The sequence below is a fragment of the Haliotis asinina genome, chromosome 14 (assembly GCF_037392515.1).
Source record: "Haliotis asinina isolate JCU_RB_2024 chromosome 14, JCU_Hal_asi_v2, whole genome shotgun sequence".
Classification (NCBI taxonomy): domain Eukaryota; kingdom Metazoa; phylum Mollusca; class Gastropoda; order Lepetellida; family Haliotidae; genus Haliotis; species Haliotis asinina.
In genome coordinates this window covers 17,936,692-17,953,943 of record NC_090293.1, presented here as the reverse complement: position 1 = coordinate 17,953,943, position 17,252 = coordinate 17,936,692, and the positions used below count along the sequence as shown (strand labels likewise).

The window sequence follows — 17,252 nt, the reverse complement described above, 5'->3', positions numbered from 1 at the left end:
GAATCACTATAATCAATTAGAATAATGATATAATAATGTTTTAAGTAAGGCATAAAAATACAAATTTTGAAATGATCTGCACATATTGTAATAGTTGTGTTGATAATAGTAGCTTACTATTCCGGAAATATTTTGTGGGACATGCGCAGATTGGATTCTCGAACTTCCGCCAATTTCGAAAACTCTACTTCTCTCGTTATATTTCAAAAATATTATTTACCCGTATTCTGTTTATTTATTTGTATTTAATAATGTTCTCCGCTTCAGCAGATTTACACGGTAATTATATCATTGTCTCCTCAGAGCAGATTGTGTGAAACATTTAACAAAATGATAATGAACAGTAATTTTCACAAAATTTGAACTTAAGACCATGTGTCATACCATGTCATTTCAACATTTCTGTTTTACTTTTAGATTACATTATGCAAAGAAATTGGATGTTATTCACACGGGAGTTGGGAGTTGGGGGGGGGGGGGGGGGGCGGGTGTTAACGGGCGGAACTCTTACCTAACTGTGTCATGAACAGCGAATACCATGTCTATTCACCGCAAAATCCTTCCAAAATAAAATATCCAATTTCATTGACATGTATGTCTCCATCGTGACCATGCTTTTAGTGACAAAAGGTGTCTCCCTATCTGATGCCTCAGATCTGAAGTACATGTGGATTAAGTACAATTTAGTACAAAGAAATCAGCGATCAGCACAATGAATAGACCTACATGTCATTGCAATAAGCCAGTGTCCTCATGTTATAGGCCTACAAGAAAGACGCTTAAGAACATGTGTGGTTGTCGTGATAATTGCATTTACAGATGTATAGCTGTGACCAATCTATAAGAGAGAACTTTATCCTAGACAAGCCATAATTCCAGAATTTACAGTTACTGTGACACAACACCTTTCGTTATAACCTGACTGAGTGCTGATGTCAGTTCAGTCAGAAAACATAGTGTGTCTGAAAACATATGCTCTGCTAATATGTTGATTTGTGACGGGTGCTTGCATACATTATGGATGATAGGTCTCAGCATTACTGTTTATATCAGAAATAATTTTGTTTAATTAACTGAATTGTTGCTTTTGGTATTTCATTTGCTAAACAAGACCATATTCCTGTGAAGACAGCAAATGAGTTTGGAATGTGATAACTAACTGACAGATTGGGTCAACTCATAGCATGTTAACTGATGTCTTGAACTCCAGTAACTGCTTCTATTTATTGTGGCAACGTGCACCCTAAGACTTCATTAATCTACCCTAGTCACACTGGGACACTGTTTCACTATAACACATGGTACTAATTTGCTAGTCTGGTAATTACACACTGGCCAAGACGGGGGAAATGAGCTGCAGACCATGAACTTTTGTTTCTCATTAACAGTGTTATCTTCCTTAGACATGTTTTATACCACTGAAACAGGCTGTCTTCATGCTAAATGAACTCAATCAAACCTTTTATTTCAGAACCAATGTTGGCATCCCCCAGCAGTCCTGGAACTCATCAATATCTACCAGGATACTTACTGGGAGACAGTGTTCAACATGGAATATCGGTTTGTTTGTTTAAACAGATTTTTTTTCACAATAAAATGTGTACTTGTAAACAAGGAAAAAATTGCTTATGTAAATTATTGTTATATCAATCCAGGATACAGCTGGTAGCTTCATATAAACATGTTTAGTATATATTCACATGTACAATATATAAAATAAACATGTAACTGTGAGTTAATGGTGTTTGAGTTAATGAATGTAGAGTACATTTCAGATTTTTATGCAGAAAGATTTCTGCCTATAACCCCTGTTTGGGTTTTTTAATTTTAATTCTTTGCCAAAGAATAGAGGTGTTTTTTTTTGTTTGTTTTTTTTAAATAACCCTAAACCCTTAAAATAATCCTAATAAATAGAATACATATCAAGCAGGGCTTACAGGTGGAACTTGTACCTTTTGTCCAATTTGTATTTCGAATCCTTTACATTTACATTAAAATTGTGGACTGAGTTAGGAATTTCTATGCTGCTTGTATCCATGAATGTGTTGTCATGTAATACTATTTTTTGGTTATTACCATTTATGTAACAATACAAACTGTGTCTAATATTTGTGCACAGAAAACTAAAATCATCTTTGAAATGATATTTGCAGTCTGGTCTGTCTGATAGTTGTCATTTATACCAATGAGTGTTTGTTGTAACACACTATTTAAAAAATGAAAATATCTGTGTGGAAGATAACTGTTTCAGATGAATATTTCAGTTTTCGCATCTGCTAGGTGTTATACCGGTAAAATATCCCTGTGCTTTAGATTTACACAAGGCACAGGCCACATTAGGTTTATAGTTCTGTTTTCATAAGGATGCTTTTGAAATACTGTTTCAGATTGGTTATGTACATTTCTAGGACATTGACTGATTGTCATCCAAAATGTTCATAAGATATGTTTTCATCATAATATGGAAGAACAACATCATTTCAAAAGATTATAAAACCATGAACATCTCCTGATCAAAGTGTATCTATTTAATGGTTATTGATGGTATTAATTTGTAAAATAGTCAGTATTCCAGTAAAAATTTGAACCCAATCTGTTCAAAGTACTCAGTGTGTTGGTACTGTAACGCACTGCTTCTCCAATGCACCATTAATTTCTTTATTGTACGGAAATCCTTCTGCTGTTTGTCTCTTGTAAAATCATTGGAATCACTGAATTTGAGTACTTATATTTGATTTCTTGTCTAACTTTCTTGTTGTTACATAATAGTTCATTTATTGCAGCCAGCTGGTCCAAGACTGTGGTCCACAGGGGGTCACAGTCCCCAGAAGAACCCTTCCTTCACCTCACCCCCTGGTGGAGCTACTTCAGGGACCCCCAGGTCAGTCCTACTGATGATTGCCAAATTTGGGGAGTTAGGGTTTAGGGGGAATGTGGGGAGATTTGTTATGCAAGTATGATATTATTTTCTGGCTTAGAAGTGTTCATGAATAGTGTTTCAGATTAACAGAACATTGGGTCCTGTTAGTTTCAGATGTCTGTCTGACCCACTGACAATTCAGAGGACCTGTCAAATAAGGAAAAAAGATGAGACACGTTTCAGATTTAAATATTTCTTGTAAATGGGGTCGAAATTATTAACAAACCTAAAATTTATAAACAGCAAACACCTGTCACATTCGCATACAACTTCAATCATAGTCATTGTGAAATATACAGTCGGACATTGGGGCAGGTGGGTTGTATACTTCCCTCTGAGGGTAAGACACTATTTGTGAGCACTGCTTTGGACAATTGGATTGTCCTTTTTGTACAAGTGTAATTGAAGGAATGCAGTGTTTACGAATGGTGTTTCAAAGTAACAGGACATTGGGTCCTGTAAGTTTCAGATGTCTGTCTGACCCACTGAAAATTCACAGGACCCACAGAATAAAATTAAACACACATTTCAGATTGAACATTTCTCTTAATTGGCATTGAAATTATTAACATTATATAATGACAAACACTATAAACATAAATTTATAAACAGTGAACAAGTGTCACATGCCACAATAACAACTTCAGACAAAGTTATTGTAATATATTCAGTCAGACACTGGAGCCAGCAGGTGAGGGACTTCTGTCTGACCATTGGCAAATCTGCCAGATTTGTCAGAGGGTCAGACACTTTTCATGAAAACTGGGAATGATATGGTGGGTTCATATTTAAAAATATTGTGGTGCAAATTAAATATGGTGAAACACAAAACTAACCAGTAATGAGATGAATTGTTCCAAACTTACAATCATTTGCTGTTGTATAAGTTATAATGTAACCACATGTCACCTCTGTGCTATGTGACTACCATATTTTACTGTCGGTAAGCCAATCTCACAGATACAGGTCGTACCTTATCCTGAAAATTAAGTACATTAATTTGCGGAACACCCAAATCTTTCATGTGATTATAGTCAAATTGTGCTGAAACAGATTTGGGGGAGACACGTCATCGGCTCCCAATTGTGCAGATTGATGCTGATGTTGTTGGTCACTGGATTGTCTGGTCCAGACTTAATTATTTACAGACTGCCTCCATATAGCTGGAATATTGCTGAGTGCGACATAAAACTAAACTCGCTCACTCTTTAGGATATTCTTACCCAGTGTCATTGCAGCAATATATTACTGAACTGTCAGTATTTGAATGTATTCCTACACATGATATAATGAATCTGCCTACTGCATATTTATTCAGGAAACTGCCTAAAGCACCACAGGAAAAAAACCCGCCACACAGCATCCTTGATATCTCCGGGGTATGTGTTCTGATAAATCTCCACTACACCCTGGATGCATCAGCAGTTTGGCCCGATAATTTTATTTCCTCCCTTTTCTGGCTCTGCATTCTCACAGTAGCCAGCTAAACAGCCATTACAACAGAGCTTGCTAGTGTCAACAAAGATAACAGTTACAGGTGTGAAGGTTTGTTTGCACCGCAACTCACTTTTTTTTTAAATCATGCAAACAAACTGAAAGGTCTGTAGATTTAAATATATGCAAGAACTCCTTCTACCTCTTTTAAAGAATCTCTGCAACATTGGTGTTGCCAAGTTCAATCGGTTAGATAATTTAAAGTAGCGAAAGTGAGTTGTGACTGGTACGCTCAACTTACCAGCAGTTGATGCATCCAGGGTACAGTTGAGATTATCAGAAGGTATGCCCTAGTGATATAAAGGATGCTCGACCAAAAGCCCCTACGGACAATAGCTCCTCACTAATATTAACACCCCTGTCAAAAGCCCCTCGATTCATGTATTATGGTTTGTTCCAGAATCATGTCATGTCATTCATAATTTCTTGTTGATTTGTTCTCATTTGTTGTATGATGTATATTTCTTATTCCCTGAAAATATTTGCTTCTTTCATATTTATATAGTATTTAGGGTCATTGTATTGTGAAGCAATAAAGTGTATCATTTTGTTAATCATTTCTTGTCTTTACTCTTACTTTTGTATTAATATGTAGAGCGAGAGACTTTTCGTAATTTTTTAGGGACTTTTGTCTCAGGGGCTTTTGACCCAGACACTTATCTCGTCTTTGTAAGTCCAATGTTTCCTCCTGACTACAGAGATTTATCCAGAACAAAAGACAAGGGTGGTGCTCCTCCTGTCAAAAGTTTATTCCTGAGCCCAGGCGCAGACGTCAGCTATTCAACTCCTGGCAGTCAGGTAAATCAGGGTGCACACAACATGGTGGGGAAGTCATTGTGTTAATGATAATGAGTATATTTTCCTTATCCTGACTCATGCTTATTATGCTTGTCTCCTCCCTCTATGCGAAGATAGTGGAATGCTTGAAATCCCATGAACTTCCTGTCTAATTGAAGTGGACGTACAATACACTCACCCATGGGCCTCCCTTGCCTGCTATTATGGTCACATGGAACAGCCACTCTTGCCCTTCTCTCCTACATTGCTGGACGAAGACAGTTGGAGGCACGCTTGAGTCCTGATAGGGTGATAAGTTTTTGCTTTAATTTTGGTACTATAATCTATACTATCTCGTATATGGTATTTGGATTGTAATTAATGTCACCTTTGTGTAAATTAATGAGATTTCTTATGTGTGGGACATGTTTTTTTTTGTCAACTTGGACTTGGTTGATGAAATTGTGCTGTCATTGTAAATTATGACTGTCAGCGTCTGATCCATTTCTAGTATGTCCTTCATGCAAGCATATTTGTTCTTCCACTGTTCGCAACCCATGAAGGTCTGAGGTAGAATAGGCCTTCACCAAACCACTCACTCACTTGACTGTCTGCTGTGGACTATGCAAGAAATTATTTGATTCAGAATTTGCATTATATTTATGTCCTGCTCAAAGGTGCGTGAAGGAGAAACAATGTAGGCTCCCACTAATCATGTCTGAATCGGTTGATCCTGCATCTTGCAACCGTGTGTTGTTAACAGCCCACATTCATCATTTTAGTGATCAGCCAGATGTACCCTGGGGGCATGGTCGAGGTCGACCTCCGCTGAAACATCATTCCACGACTACTTCAATGTCTTTCAGTGGTGAGATTGTCCCTCTCGAGAAACATCACATCTACAACTAACCTCCACTACTACTTCCCAAGGTACAGGATCAACGAACAGTCTGCTAGACCTTCAGTAACTACATCTTCTATTACCCTGTATCCTTCAGTGAGTTTTCTAGCTACGCAGACATCTACGTCTACACTCAACACTTCAGATGCTATTGTGAACAACGACCTCTTCATGCAACAATTCACCACTCATATGATGAACTTGATGGATCGCTGTTTTGAAGAGGAACATAAATGCCACTCAGCAGTTACAACTGCAGTCGCCCTGCGTGATGGTGCATTGGCTGTAATAGGTCCATCAGTGAAGAAAAGGCATCATATGCATGCTCCTGTTCACGGAAGTCATCGCCACCAGCTGTATCCTCATGTCACAGCACGGATGATGTTCCTTCCATCACTGTCTGCAACCCCAGTTCGTTGAAAACGCCATTATGTTTCATCGTCTTCATCAGATACTGACTCATATATGAAAGAGCGAAGACACTCATGTCATTTCGACTCATCAGTCAGACAATCGCATCCCTACAAATAGACCTATTTGCCACAAGGTTCAACTAGCCGATACCAACATTCGTATCTCCAGTACTAGATCCCTTAGCATGGGCAACAGAAGCTCTGTGCATCTTGTTGGAAGCCCCCCTCCAGTACTATTGAAGATAAACAGACAATGCTGATACATTTTTTTTTTGTCATGCCTTACTGGCCAGCGAGAGATTGGTTCCCAGTACTCATCGAGGAACTAGGACAACAAACACTGCAACTACCAGAGAGGAATAACCTACTCGTCCATTCACACACCAAACAAGCACACGGTAATCCTACATTGTTCCAGCTTCTTGTATGGATTTTATCAAAGCCTGCTTGAAACATCAAGGACATTCTACTGGGGCTTCCCAGCGCTACGTAGATCTACCCGCACATTATACGACAATAAATGGATGTGGATTGAAACATCCGCCAGAAAGAAAGGCTTTACTGCACTGAAAGCCATACACCCTCAAATAGCGGACTACTTATGTCATCTAGGACATACAAGAGGACTTAAAGGTTCTACACTCTCAACATACTAGGCGGCTAAAGTATCTGAACTACTCCCCATACTACGCTCGTTCAAGCTGGAAGACCAACAATGCAGATCTAAGGCCCCATTGTGGGACTTGAATGTCATACTACAACACCTCATGAGTGATGTCTATGAGCCACTAGACCTGGCACCACTTGAATTATTGACACAGAAAACACTGTTTCTACTCGCCATAACTACAGTGGCATGGATGTCAGAAATACATGCTCTGGACTTCAGTTGCATACGATTTAACTCCAGTCATCGTGAGATTGTACATCTAGGACTGTGATGGGATTTTCACACTAAAATTCCACTGCCAAGACACAACTAGACAGATGATCCCAGCATTATCTACAGTCCTCAGGCCACATGATGCACAACATTATCATTATGCCAGTCAGAGCTCTGGTCCAGGGGTAGAATAGGCCTTCAGCAACCCATGCTTACCAAGAATGACGACTATGCTTGTCGTAAGAGGCGACTAACGGGATCGGGTGGTCAGGCTCGCTGACTTGGTTGACTCATGTCATCGGTTCCCAATTGCGCAGACCGATGCTGATGTTGTTGATCACTGGATTGTCTGGTCCAGACTCGATTATTTTCAGACCGCCGCCATATGGCTGGAATATTGCGATGTGAGAGATTGGCATCGACACTGGCTTTAAACAGAGACTCCTCATTATCAACTGTAATGGAGACCAAGAGGCTCTACAGTGTATAATGGTTGAACAAGCTAGCATGAATTATGACCCTGTACTCGTAATGAAGATAATTGTACATGAAGTAGGATTGCGACTAGTCTTGATTGGAAGTCTTGACACACAGTTGCATTAGCCACTAGCAGGACGCCAGCTGATATATATATCCCACCATCACACAGATGAATATTGGAAGAACAGGATCGAACTATCGCTGTTATAGTTTCCGAAAGGGAGGAAGTACTGGACGGACTTATATGGTAGTCAGTAGAATCCAGCATTTCCTGACCCCGTTTCCATCAGATTTTGTAATCATAATAAGCATGAGACAGGATAAGGAAAAATTTGTAATTTTCTGAATAAAACATATTTTATACTTGTCCTGACTCATGGCATCAAGCCCTCCCAACTGCCCCTCTCAGGCCCACTGAATTCAAAGTAATTCTTGTGTCAGGATTATGAGATTCGGAGAAAGTGGCAAGCATGGCTGTTCATGTGACCATATTGGCAGGAGAGGGAGGCTTCCGGTGGGTTAGCGTATTGTATGTCTGCTTCTATTTGACTTCAAGGGATTTCAAGTGTTCCACTATCTTCACGTAGAGGGAGGAGATAAGAATAATAAGCATGAGTCAGGATAAGTGTAAAATATTTATATTATTCAGAAAATTACATATTTATAACGCCCTTTCCAGGCGAGATATCCTGTTCAAAACACACAATCCGAGCATTATTAACCCAGATCATCCAAGCTGCTCGTGAGGTGCTAGAAATATAAAAGTCTGCCAACTTATTTCACCAGGTGTCCATTTTCTGATTGGTGAAGACAATTTTTTCCAAATTAACTTGCCAAAGGTGAGACCACATGCATCCCATGGGCTTTGTTGTGGAGCAGTCCTTGAAGCTCTCAGCCCAATCAACTGTCAAGTGTTATTATGTGAACCAAGTCGTAATCTGTCAATGATGTTCTACTTTCTTCCAGTCTTTTACATCCCAGGTGCCATCTAGGACCACGGCCACACCCGCTTCCAGGGGCGTGTCACCTGGACCACCTACCTCAGGTAAAGAAATACCCTTCCTCATACCAGTTACCTGGGAATGGGAAGCTGTAAGGACTTTTGACAAATACTGAGAAGCCCATAGCTCAAAAGAAGTCGAGTTTTAGCTCAATCTGAAATCAGTACTTGTACAAAACCATGATACTGACATGTAAATATTGATTTTTTTTATGATGTGTCGCATTTGGAATATTTACTTGAAGTGGGATGGGGTTGGTGAGATATGAGGTCCACAAACATTTCACCTATCAGTAGTATTATAGTCAATGATTGATTTGTTAGCCTCTGACTGTCTTGTCACATCTGATGTAAATTATCTATGACAGAGATATCGAACGCCTTCAATTTTCTTGTTTCTTGAACATGTTGAACTTGAATTGGTTGATAGCATTTCATTTTATCTTGGCAACTTTCACCATTGGCTGCAAGAACTTTCACAACTGACCGCCAGGATTATCTTGCCCAGACTTGATTATTAAAGGCAACATTCATATAGATTGGTTGGTTGGTTGGTTGGTTTGTTGTTGTTTAATGTTGCACTCAGCAGTAATCCAGGTTGTGAATAATCAGGTCTGAGCCAGAGAATCCAGCGATTGACAGCATAAGCATCAATCTATGCAATTGTGATACGATGACATGTGTCAATCAAGTCAGCGAGTCAATCCCGCCTGTGCTTGGGTTATTATTGATAAATTCTAACCAGGATTTTCGCCGGTCTCGCATGATATAGATTGAGATTATCTGGTGTGAAACAGCAAGCAAACAGATGAAGCTGTGGAAACTATTATGGTGGATAGTATCTATGTGCTTGCAGGTTTATTTCCTGGTGCCACAACACCAAAACCTACTGGCGAAAGTTTCATCATCCCCCCTTCCAAAATCCCTACATCACCTGCACAGATGGACCCATTCTACACTCAAGGGTAGGCAGCAGAAGTAATAATTATGTTGCATGTATTCCTTCAAAATGGAGTAACGAACGAGTTGCAGAATCTCTCAAACTGTAATCTTCTCGCTATCATGACTACAAAATGGTCGTGACCGACCATTTTTAATGATTTATGTAAGAAATAGGATCTGTATAAACATGTACAGTAAGGAGCGGTGGATACCTTTGTGATTAAAGCATTCACTTTTCATGTCAAAACTCAGGGTACAATGCGTGAAGCCCATTCCTGGTGTCCCCTGCCATGATATTGCTGGAATATTTCCAAACCAAACTCGCTCACAGAGCTTCAGATATAGTGGAATATCGATCTCAATATAGACACATATTTTGCCGCATATTCTGTTGGCCAAGACTGGATCCTTGTGACTTTAATCCTTTTCCTTTTGTAGGGACAGTCTGAAAGCAGAGGACATACTTGATGAAACATGGGTCACAGTTTTTGGGTATGACTCACATATCATACACTTTGTAGTGCTTTAATTTCTGTCGTATACGCATAAACATTGTGATGATTTCTTTACTTGCTACTTTTGTGGAGGTTGGTTACCCTCGCAGCTAATGGGTTCCCTCACCTAACATGAAGCCAGGTTTGTCTTGCAACTAGGTACATTTAGAACAGTATTCTCAGGCCTGGTAGTTGGGATACTGCAACTAAAATGAGGGTCACCTGTTTAGAGCATATGTGTATATGCATACAGCATAACATGCTTTAGGGCTTAAAAGTCTTGCCTGATGCTTAGATCAAGTGAATTTTATGTACATTTATGCTGTCACTGTTTGTCCAGGGCAGGTAAATAATTTTGACGGTTATACATTGTGACACATGAGCCCAAATGACCAAATGTCTGATAGTGTTGAACCTTTATGCTGGTATAAAACAATGGACCATTAGGTGAAAGGTTACATGTCATGTCATCAATGTTTGTATTCAGGTTCAGAGCATCTGGAAACACAGTTAGTTTTTCATAACATTTTTTCATAGTATTCTGTGTTTTTATCACAGGTATTAATTTCAATCTTAACATGATTGTTCTGCAGGTTCCCGCCTGCTGCTACGTCTTTCATTGTACAGCAGTTCTCACAGTACGGCAATATCATGAAGCATGTGGTAAGGAAACTAGCTTCATAGTGACGTCAGTCCCGTGTAATAACAAGGGATACTGACATGTGACTGACCCGTGAAGGTCCTAGGGTAGAATAGGCCTTCAGTAACCCATGCTTGCCATAAAAGGCAACAATGCTTGTCATAAGAGGCGACTTAAGGGATTGGGTGGTCAGGCTTGCTGACTTGGTTGACACATGTCATCGGTTCCCAGTTGTGCAGATGGATACTCATGTTGTTGGTCAATAGATTGTCAGTTGATGTTAAGAACAGGACTAGTCGATGAAATCAGTACTGTTTCTCAGAACATGTCCATTTTAAACTAGTTTTGACATGTAGCACAAGTTTAGAAGTTGGATCTCGAGTGTTGCTCATTAATGAAGACATTTTTTTTCAAATTATTACTTGCCTTCAGCTTAAATTTAGTAGTCTTGGGCTGGTAGACCAGTGTGATTCTTTTTATTGACTGTAAGCACAGGGGCACATTAAGTGTCAATGCACGTGTTGTGTTGTGTTGCAGTCTTCTATGGAAGGCAACTGGATGCACATTCACTACCAATCCAAGATACAGGCCAAGAAGGCGCTCAGTAAGAACGGCAAGGTTTTCGGCAACAGTATGATGGTGGGAGTACTGCCATGTATAGACAAGGTATGGTCACCTACTTGTCAGCTACCTTAGTATTAGCAAGAAAGGTGTTTAAGGGTTGGATGACAAGTTATTCTGTTATGATATGACACATCCTCGGTGTCTTGTTTGTTGGTTGTTACTTCTTCTAAAATGTCATTCAGACATTTGTCTTCATGTAGTTATACTTTACCGTTCCACAGCGTTGACTTTGCAAAGGTTTTTCAAATCAAAACCTGATTTGTTTCAGTACTAATCCTTTGACCTTCCCCCCAACCCCATACCCATGCATAAGATCTTCAACAACGGTTTTGTTAACAAGCTAACATACCATATGTCTGCAGTGATGTTAAATCATTGTCAATGTGTTCTTTTAATTTTGTGAATTCTGGAAGCTCTGCTTGCTACAGCAGTGATTGGCAGGAATCATGGAAATGGCATTTATTCAAGTCAGTGGAATGGCATCCACCCACATCTTTAAAATGGCATCCATCCATGTCTTGAAAATGGCATCCATCCACGTCTTGAAAATGGCATCCACCCATGTCTTGAAAATGGCATCCACCCACGTCTTTAAAATGGCATCCATCCGAGTCTTTAAAATGGCATCCATCCACGTCTTTAAAATGGCATCCACCCATGTCTTGAAAATGGCATCCATCCGAGTCTTTAAAATGGCATCCATCCGAGTCTTTAAAATGGCATCCATCCACGTCTTGAAAATGGCATCCACCCATGTCTTGAAAATGGCATCCATCCGAGTCTTGAAAATGGCATCCATCCACGTCTTTAAAATGGCATCCACCAACGTCTTTAAAATGGCATCCATCCAAGTCTTTAAAATGGCATCCATCCACGTCTTTAAAATGGCATCCATCCACATCTTTAAAATGGCATCCACCAATGTCTTTAAAATAGCATCCATCCACGTCTTGAAAATGGCACCCACCCACGTCTTTAAAATGGCATCCACCCACGTCTTTAAAATGGCATCCATCCACGTCTTGAAAATGGCATCCACCCATGTCTTGAAAATGGCATCCATCCGAGTCTTGAAAATGGCATCCATCAGAGTCTTAAAAATGGCATCCACCAACGTCTTTAAAATGGCATCCATCCACGTCTTGAAAATGGCATCCATCCGAGTCTTTAAAATGGCATCCATCCACGTCTTTAAAATGGCATCCATCCGAGTCTTTAAAATGGCATGCATCCAAGTCTTTAAAATCGCATCCATCCAAGTCTTTAAAATGGCATCCATCCGAGTCTTTAAAATGGCATCATACTAAGTTCTTGGCTTATGAGAGTAGAAATAGATACAGGGATGCCAACACCAAAGTGTTGCAAATGGTAGGTTCAACGTTCAAAATTAGTAGTTTGACCATAAATTTAGTAGTCCGCTAAATAAACAAAATCATGATGGATTCTTAGAAAAACATTAATGATATTACGATCACATGGTTAAATTATATCTGCCGGAACTAAATGTTTCAAATCGCAAAGGTATTGAAATCAGCTTCGCTAAAATTACGTTTGTTACTTGCAATCATTGTAGTTCAAATATGTCATTAGATTCAATGAATAGAAGGTACGTGAAGTCCGAAAATGTATTTCATCGTTGAAAATATATGTTTTTGTCATTACATGTATATGCGAATTTTATTGAATATTATTCAAATTTTTTAGGATTTCTAGTGGAATCATATTGGCGTAGTTTGAAGTTAAAATTGGTAGCAACTACAATAAAATCATAGAGGTTGGCATCTCTGTAGATGAAGGAAGCAGAATGCTGTGAGTGTTTTTAATTCCAGTTTGTTTTTATTCCAGAATGTAATGGATGATAACAAGGAGAATGATGACACAATGGCCACACCCACCCTGAACATGTCCCGACTAGCAGACACAAGCACCTCCTCCAAACACACCCCTATCCGGCCCCTCACATCCGCCTACCAGGCATCTCGGACTGACTATGAGGTATTGTGGGAGAGAAGTATCATCCCATGTGTGTCTGGGTGATTTTGTTCCTTGTTATCCCCCCAGTTTGATAAATGGGGATATATCAACAAATCGGTCTGGTTGTGAAGTTGTGACAGTTTGCTCTACCGTGTACAGTGTAATAAGGCACACTTTCACCCACAAGCATTCTTGTGCTTCAACTGTAATAGTTCAGGGCAAAAGTGTGCCTTATTACACTATACATGATGGTAAAGTGAACTGTATTTCTTAAACAGGTGATAGGAAAACAGTATGTACAGTCGAACCCCGTTTATCCGGATGTTCTCACACCCGCCAAATCCTAATGAAAAGCTAGAGTGACACGCGCCCCTAGTGCATTGATGGCTAATTAATCAATTCACATCAAATGCCTTCCGATAGATTAAGAGTGAAATCACCTAGCCGTGCACATGCACGTTGCACAGATCTCTCCGTCCGGATAACTGGATCATTTTTCAGTGGAAATCTATAGGAATGGTTTGAAAATTTACCGTCTGGATCCGGAAGTGTTGGGTCCGGTTAAGCGAGTACAACTAATGACCGTAAGTTTCGTTTCATAAAAAATTGTCCGGAAGGTGGGGTTTCCGGATATGTGAGGTCTGAGTAAAAGACAATGAAGTATTACTATCATAGGTTTATCTGATTGGTGACATAGTTATTGTATTTTTCAGGTTTTAAAAGGAAACCAGCTCCCACAAAAAGATAACAGTTTTATTTCCAAGGTCAAGGAGTACATGCTGGGATGGTAATTGGGAGACAAATCAAGAATGTTTTCCTGTAAACTACTTGGGACAGATGGTGCAAATTGAGTCTTTGTGGACAACTTTTTGTGAACTGCACTTAACAAAATGTTACTGACAAAGTTGTGAGGACCACAAATGTTGAATTCAAATGGATGAAAAATATTTTTGAAAGCAGTTTGTGATAACATGGACCAGAAATCTTCAAGAGGAAAAGCAGAGTTGGAGATAGAGGTTCGAGATTAGATGTTTAAGATATCAAGGGCCAAAGAATGGACATTGATAAATTTGATGCTGCACAAATGAATACACTTCACTAATAATTTCAATGGCAGAGCTACAGTGAAATGACCCAGGATGGTTTAATTTCATTTCATGCAAATATTGTTTGAACACGTGATTGCTTTCTAGTTCTAGCCAAATTTCATTACACTTCAATGGAGGATTTATTTTATTAGGATTAAAAGAATGCAAGTGATTCAAGCTAAAGTTAGTAGAAATCATATCTGAACAGATATTGTAAAACGGTTACTAAACTGACTGATCATGTTCAATCTGGCCAGAAGTGAAGCGACATGTTTAGTCTAAGCCTCACGTGATAATTAAGTAGGAACAGGCATAGTGTGTATGAGACTGCCTTCACAGGCCAGATGTGTAAAATTGTGAAGATAATCCATCATTGATTAGATGTTGGTAGGACATGACCATGTTCTGGGATATGTTCTGAAGCTTGGCTGTGACTTGTTACAAATAAAATATGTTCCAGAATATCACTAATGTGTTGTATATGATGAATCAAACGTGGGCCATTAGTATGTCTAATTTACCAAGCAGGTTTTTGAAAGCAGAATGGTTGATGAAATATTCACATTACTCTTCATCAAGGTGACATTATGTCAGAGTACTGTCGTTTTCATGAACTGCATATTGCATACTATTCATACCATTACATAAGTACTTCTATTCTATATGTATTTTACACTCTCCTGTACAAAGTCAGAAATAAAATCTCAGCATATATTGCTCTCTTGTTATACTGCTCGAGTCAATCTGCCTGTCATCCTACTGTAAATGTTAGATAGACAATGGGTTTTATTTATCATGAGGTGTGTGCCTAACAGGTAATGATTTTTATACCACCCTGTTTTTCAAGGTTATTTTAATGTCAGGAGATTGTGTGGTCTGTCTGACAGTCCCTGAAACACATTATTTTCACTTTCTGCAAGGGTAAAGCTTTAAATTAATTTCTCATGTTCAGGTTCTCAATCTCACTTCTCAGTGGAGCTTCTTGTCAATTTAAAAGTAACTATATAAGAATTCTATATATTCACAGCTTTTGTCTTGAATGGTAGAAGTGTTTTTCTTAGGCCAAAAACATGGTTGACATTGGGAGTAGAATTTGTGTGTCCCTTTCCATCCTCGATATCTCCAGGATATAAGTTCTGATAAATCTCCACTATACCCAGAATGCATCTATGTCTCAACTTGACAAATTTTTTAGCCCCGTATGTTATCCAATCAGGTGCCTATGCTGGGAAGTTGAGCGTACCAATCGCACCTCACTTTTGCTTCTTAAATTATCAAACTTATCAAACTTCACATTCCAAAAGATGCAGAGGTTTTCTGAAAGGTAGAAGGAGGAGTCCTTGCATATTTGTCCCCCGGCGCAATGTGTACATTGCGGAGAGCCCACATTGGGGTATTAGATAGATACCATTCAATTTGGATGACCTTGAGTCTTTCCAAGTCTTTTCAATAGTTTCCAAGCTCCTGATATCTCATGAACTGTTGTACCCAATGTCTTCAAATTTGGTGACAGCCTACATTCGGGGATCACACAGACATCAATTGATTTTGGTGACGATCTTATTTTCAATGTGACCATGACACTTTGTTTACTTTTCAAACTTTTATGTTAATGCAATATCTCATAAAAATTTGCAACCAATGCCTTCAATTTTGTCGACAGCCTACATTGGGTCATTTTGCAGATGCCAATCATTTCATGTGTCTTGTGTGTGACCAAAATGTATATGTAGTGAATATGTTATAAATATTAATCTTTAGCAGTGGGGATATTGCAACATTAGTGGCAAACTTCTTAAAAGTTTCAGACCTGTCAATTTGTATAAATTCACCAAACCAAACTGCAACCACGCTTGCAAGCTTGGTTGTAACGACAGCTTAGGTGACTGGCTACTGTGAGAATGCAGAGCCAGTCAAAGGAGGTAATCTATTCATCGGGCCAAGCCATATACAAAACAATATTCTTGTACTACAGAAAATGACACCCATAAAGTTTAACCCTTTATGTGCAAATGCCATTCCAAGACCCTAGGGTAACATCAAACCAACAATTTTGACATAAAGATGTACCAATGAGATCAGAAGATGACATATCCCCCCGGCCCCCACGTCTTTTTAGACTAAGTTTGAATTGTTTCCATGTAATTCATGAAAAATATAAATGCCATATATCTGTAAACAGTAAAAGGCACCACTTCAAGATCTGCCTCACATATCTGCCAAGATCTGTTGAAAGATAAGAAATGCTTTTCGAGTTCTGCTCCAGAAACGAAGCCCATCCGTCCATTTTGAGACTAAGTATGAATTGTTTCTATGGAAACCAGGAAAAATAAAAATGCCAAAACTTTGTAAATAGCAAAAGGCATGACTTTGTGGTCTGCCTCAAATATCTGCAAAGTTTTGCAGAAAGATATTAAACAGTTTTTGAGTTCTGCTCCAGAACTGAAGCCCATTCCTCCATTTTGATACTAAGTCCGAATTGTTTCCATGGAAACCGAGAAAATCATACATCACAAAAACCTGTAAATAGCAAAAGGCACCACTTAAGGTTCTGACTGATATATTCACCAGGTTTTGCAGGACAATATTGAATGGTTTTTTAGTTCTGCTCCGGAAACAAAG

The 17,252-nt window shown here is 39.0% G+C and overlaps 2 protein-coding genes across 2 annotated transcripts in view; both read left to right on the top strand.

Moving 5' to 3' along the window:
* Positions 1-17,252, top strand: part of LOC137260980 (MOB kinase activator 3B-like) — a 357,679-nt gene that overhangs the window by 160,392 nt on the left and 180,035 nt on the right. The window lies entirely within an intron of this gene.
* On the top strand, positions 166-15,346 carry LOC137260910 (nucleoporin NUP35-like). Its single transcript, XM_067798446.1, has 11 exons — positions 166-279; positions 1,472-1,560; positions 2,784-2,881; positions 5,113-5,212; positions 8,835-8,913; positions 9,725-9,833; positions 10,249-10,302; positions 10,898-10,967; positions 11,482-11,610; positions 13,414-13,563; positions 14,256-15,346. Exons 1-11 carry the CDS (start codon positions 252-254, stop codon positions 14,331-14,333), a joined length of 984 nt encoding a protein of 327 aa, XP_067654547.1. The 5' UTR covers positions 166-251; the 3' UTR covers positions 14,334-15,346.

Coding starts and splice junctions, on each gene's coding strand:
- LOC137260910 (XM_067798446.1), top strand. CDS start 252: ATGTTCTCCGCTTCAGCAGATTTACACG. Junction 2,882..5,112: donor GCTACTTCAGGGACCCCCAG/GTCAGTCCTACT, acceptor TCCTGACTACAG/AGATTTATCCAGAACAAAAG. Junction 10,968..11,481: donor GCAATATCATGAAGCATGTG/GTAAGGAAACTA, acceptor GTTGTGTTGCAG/TCTTCTATGGAAGGCAACTG.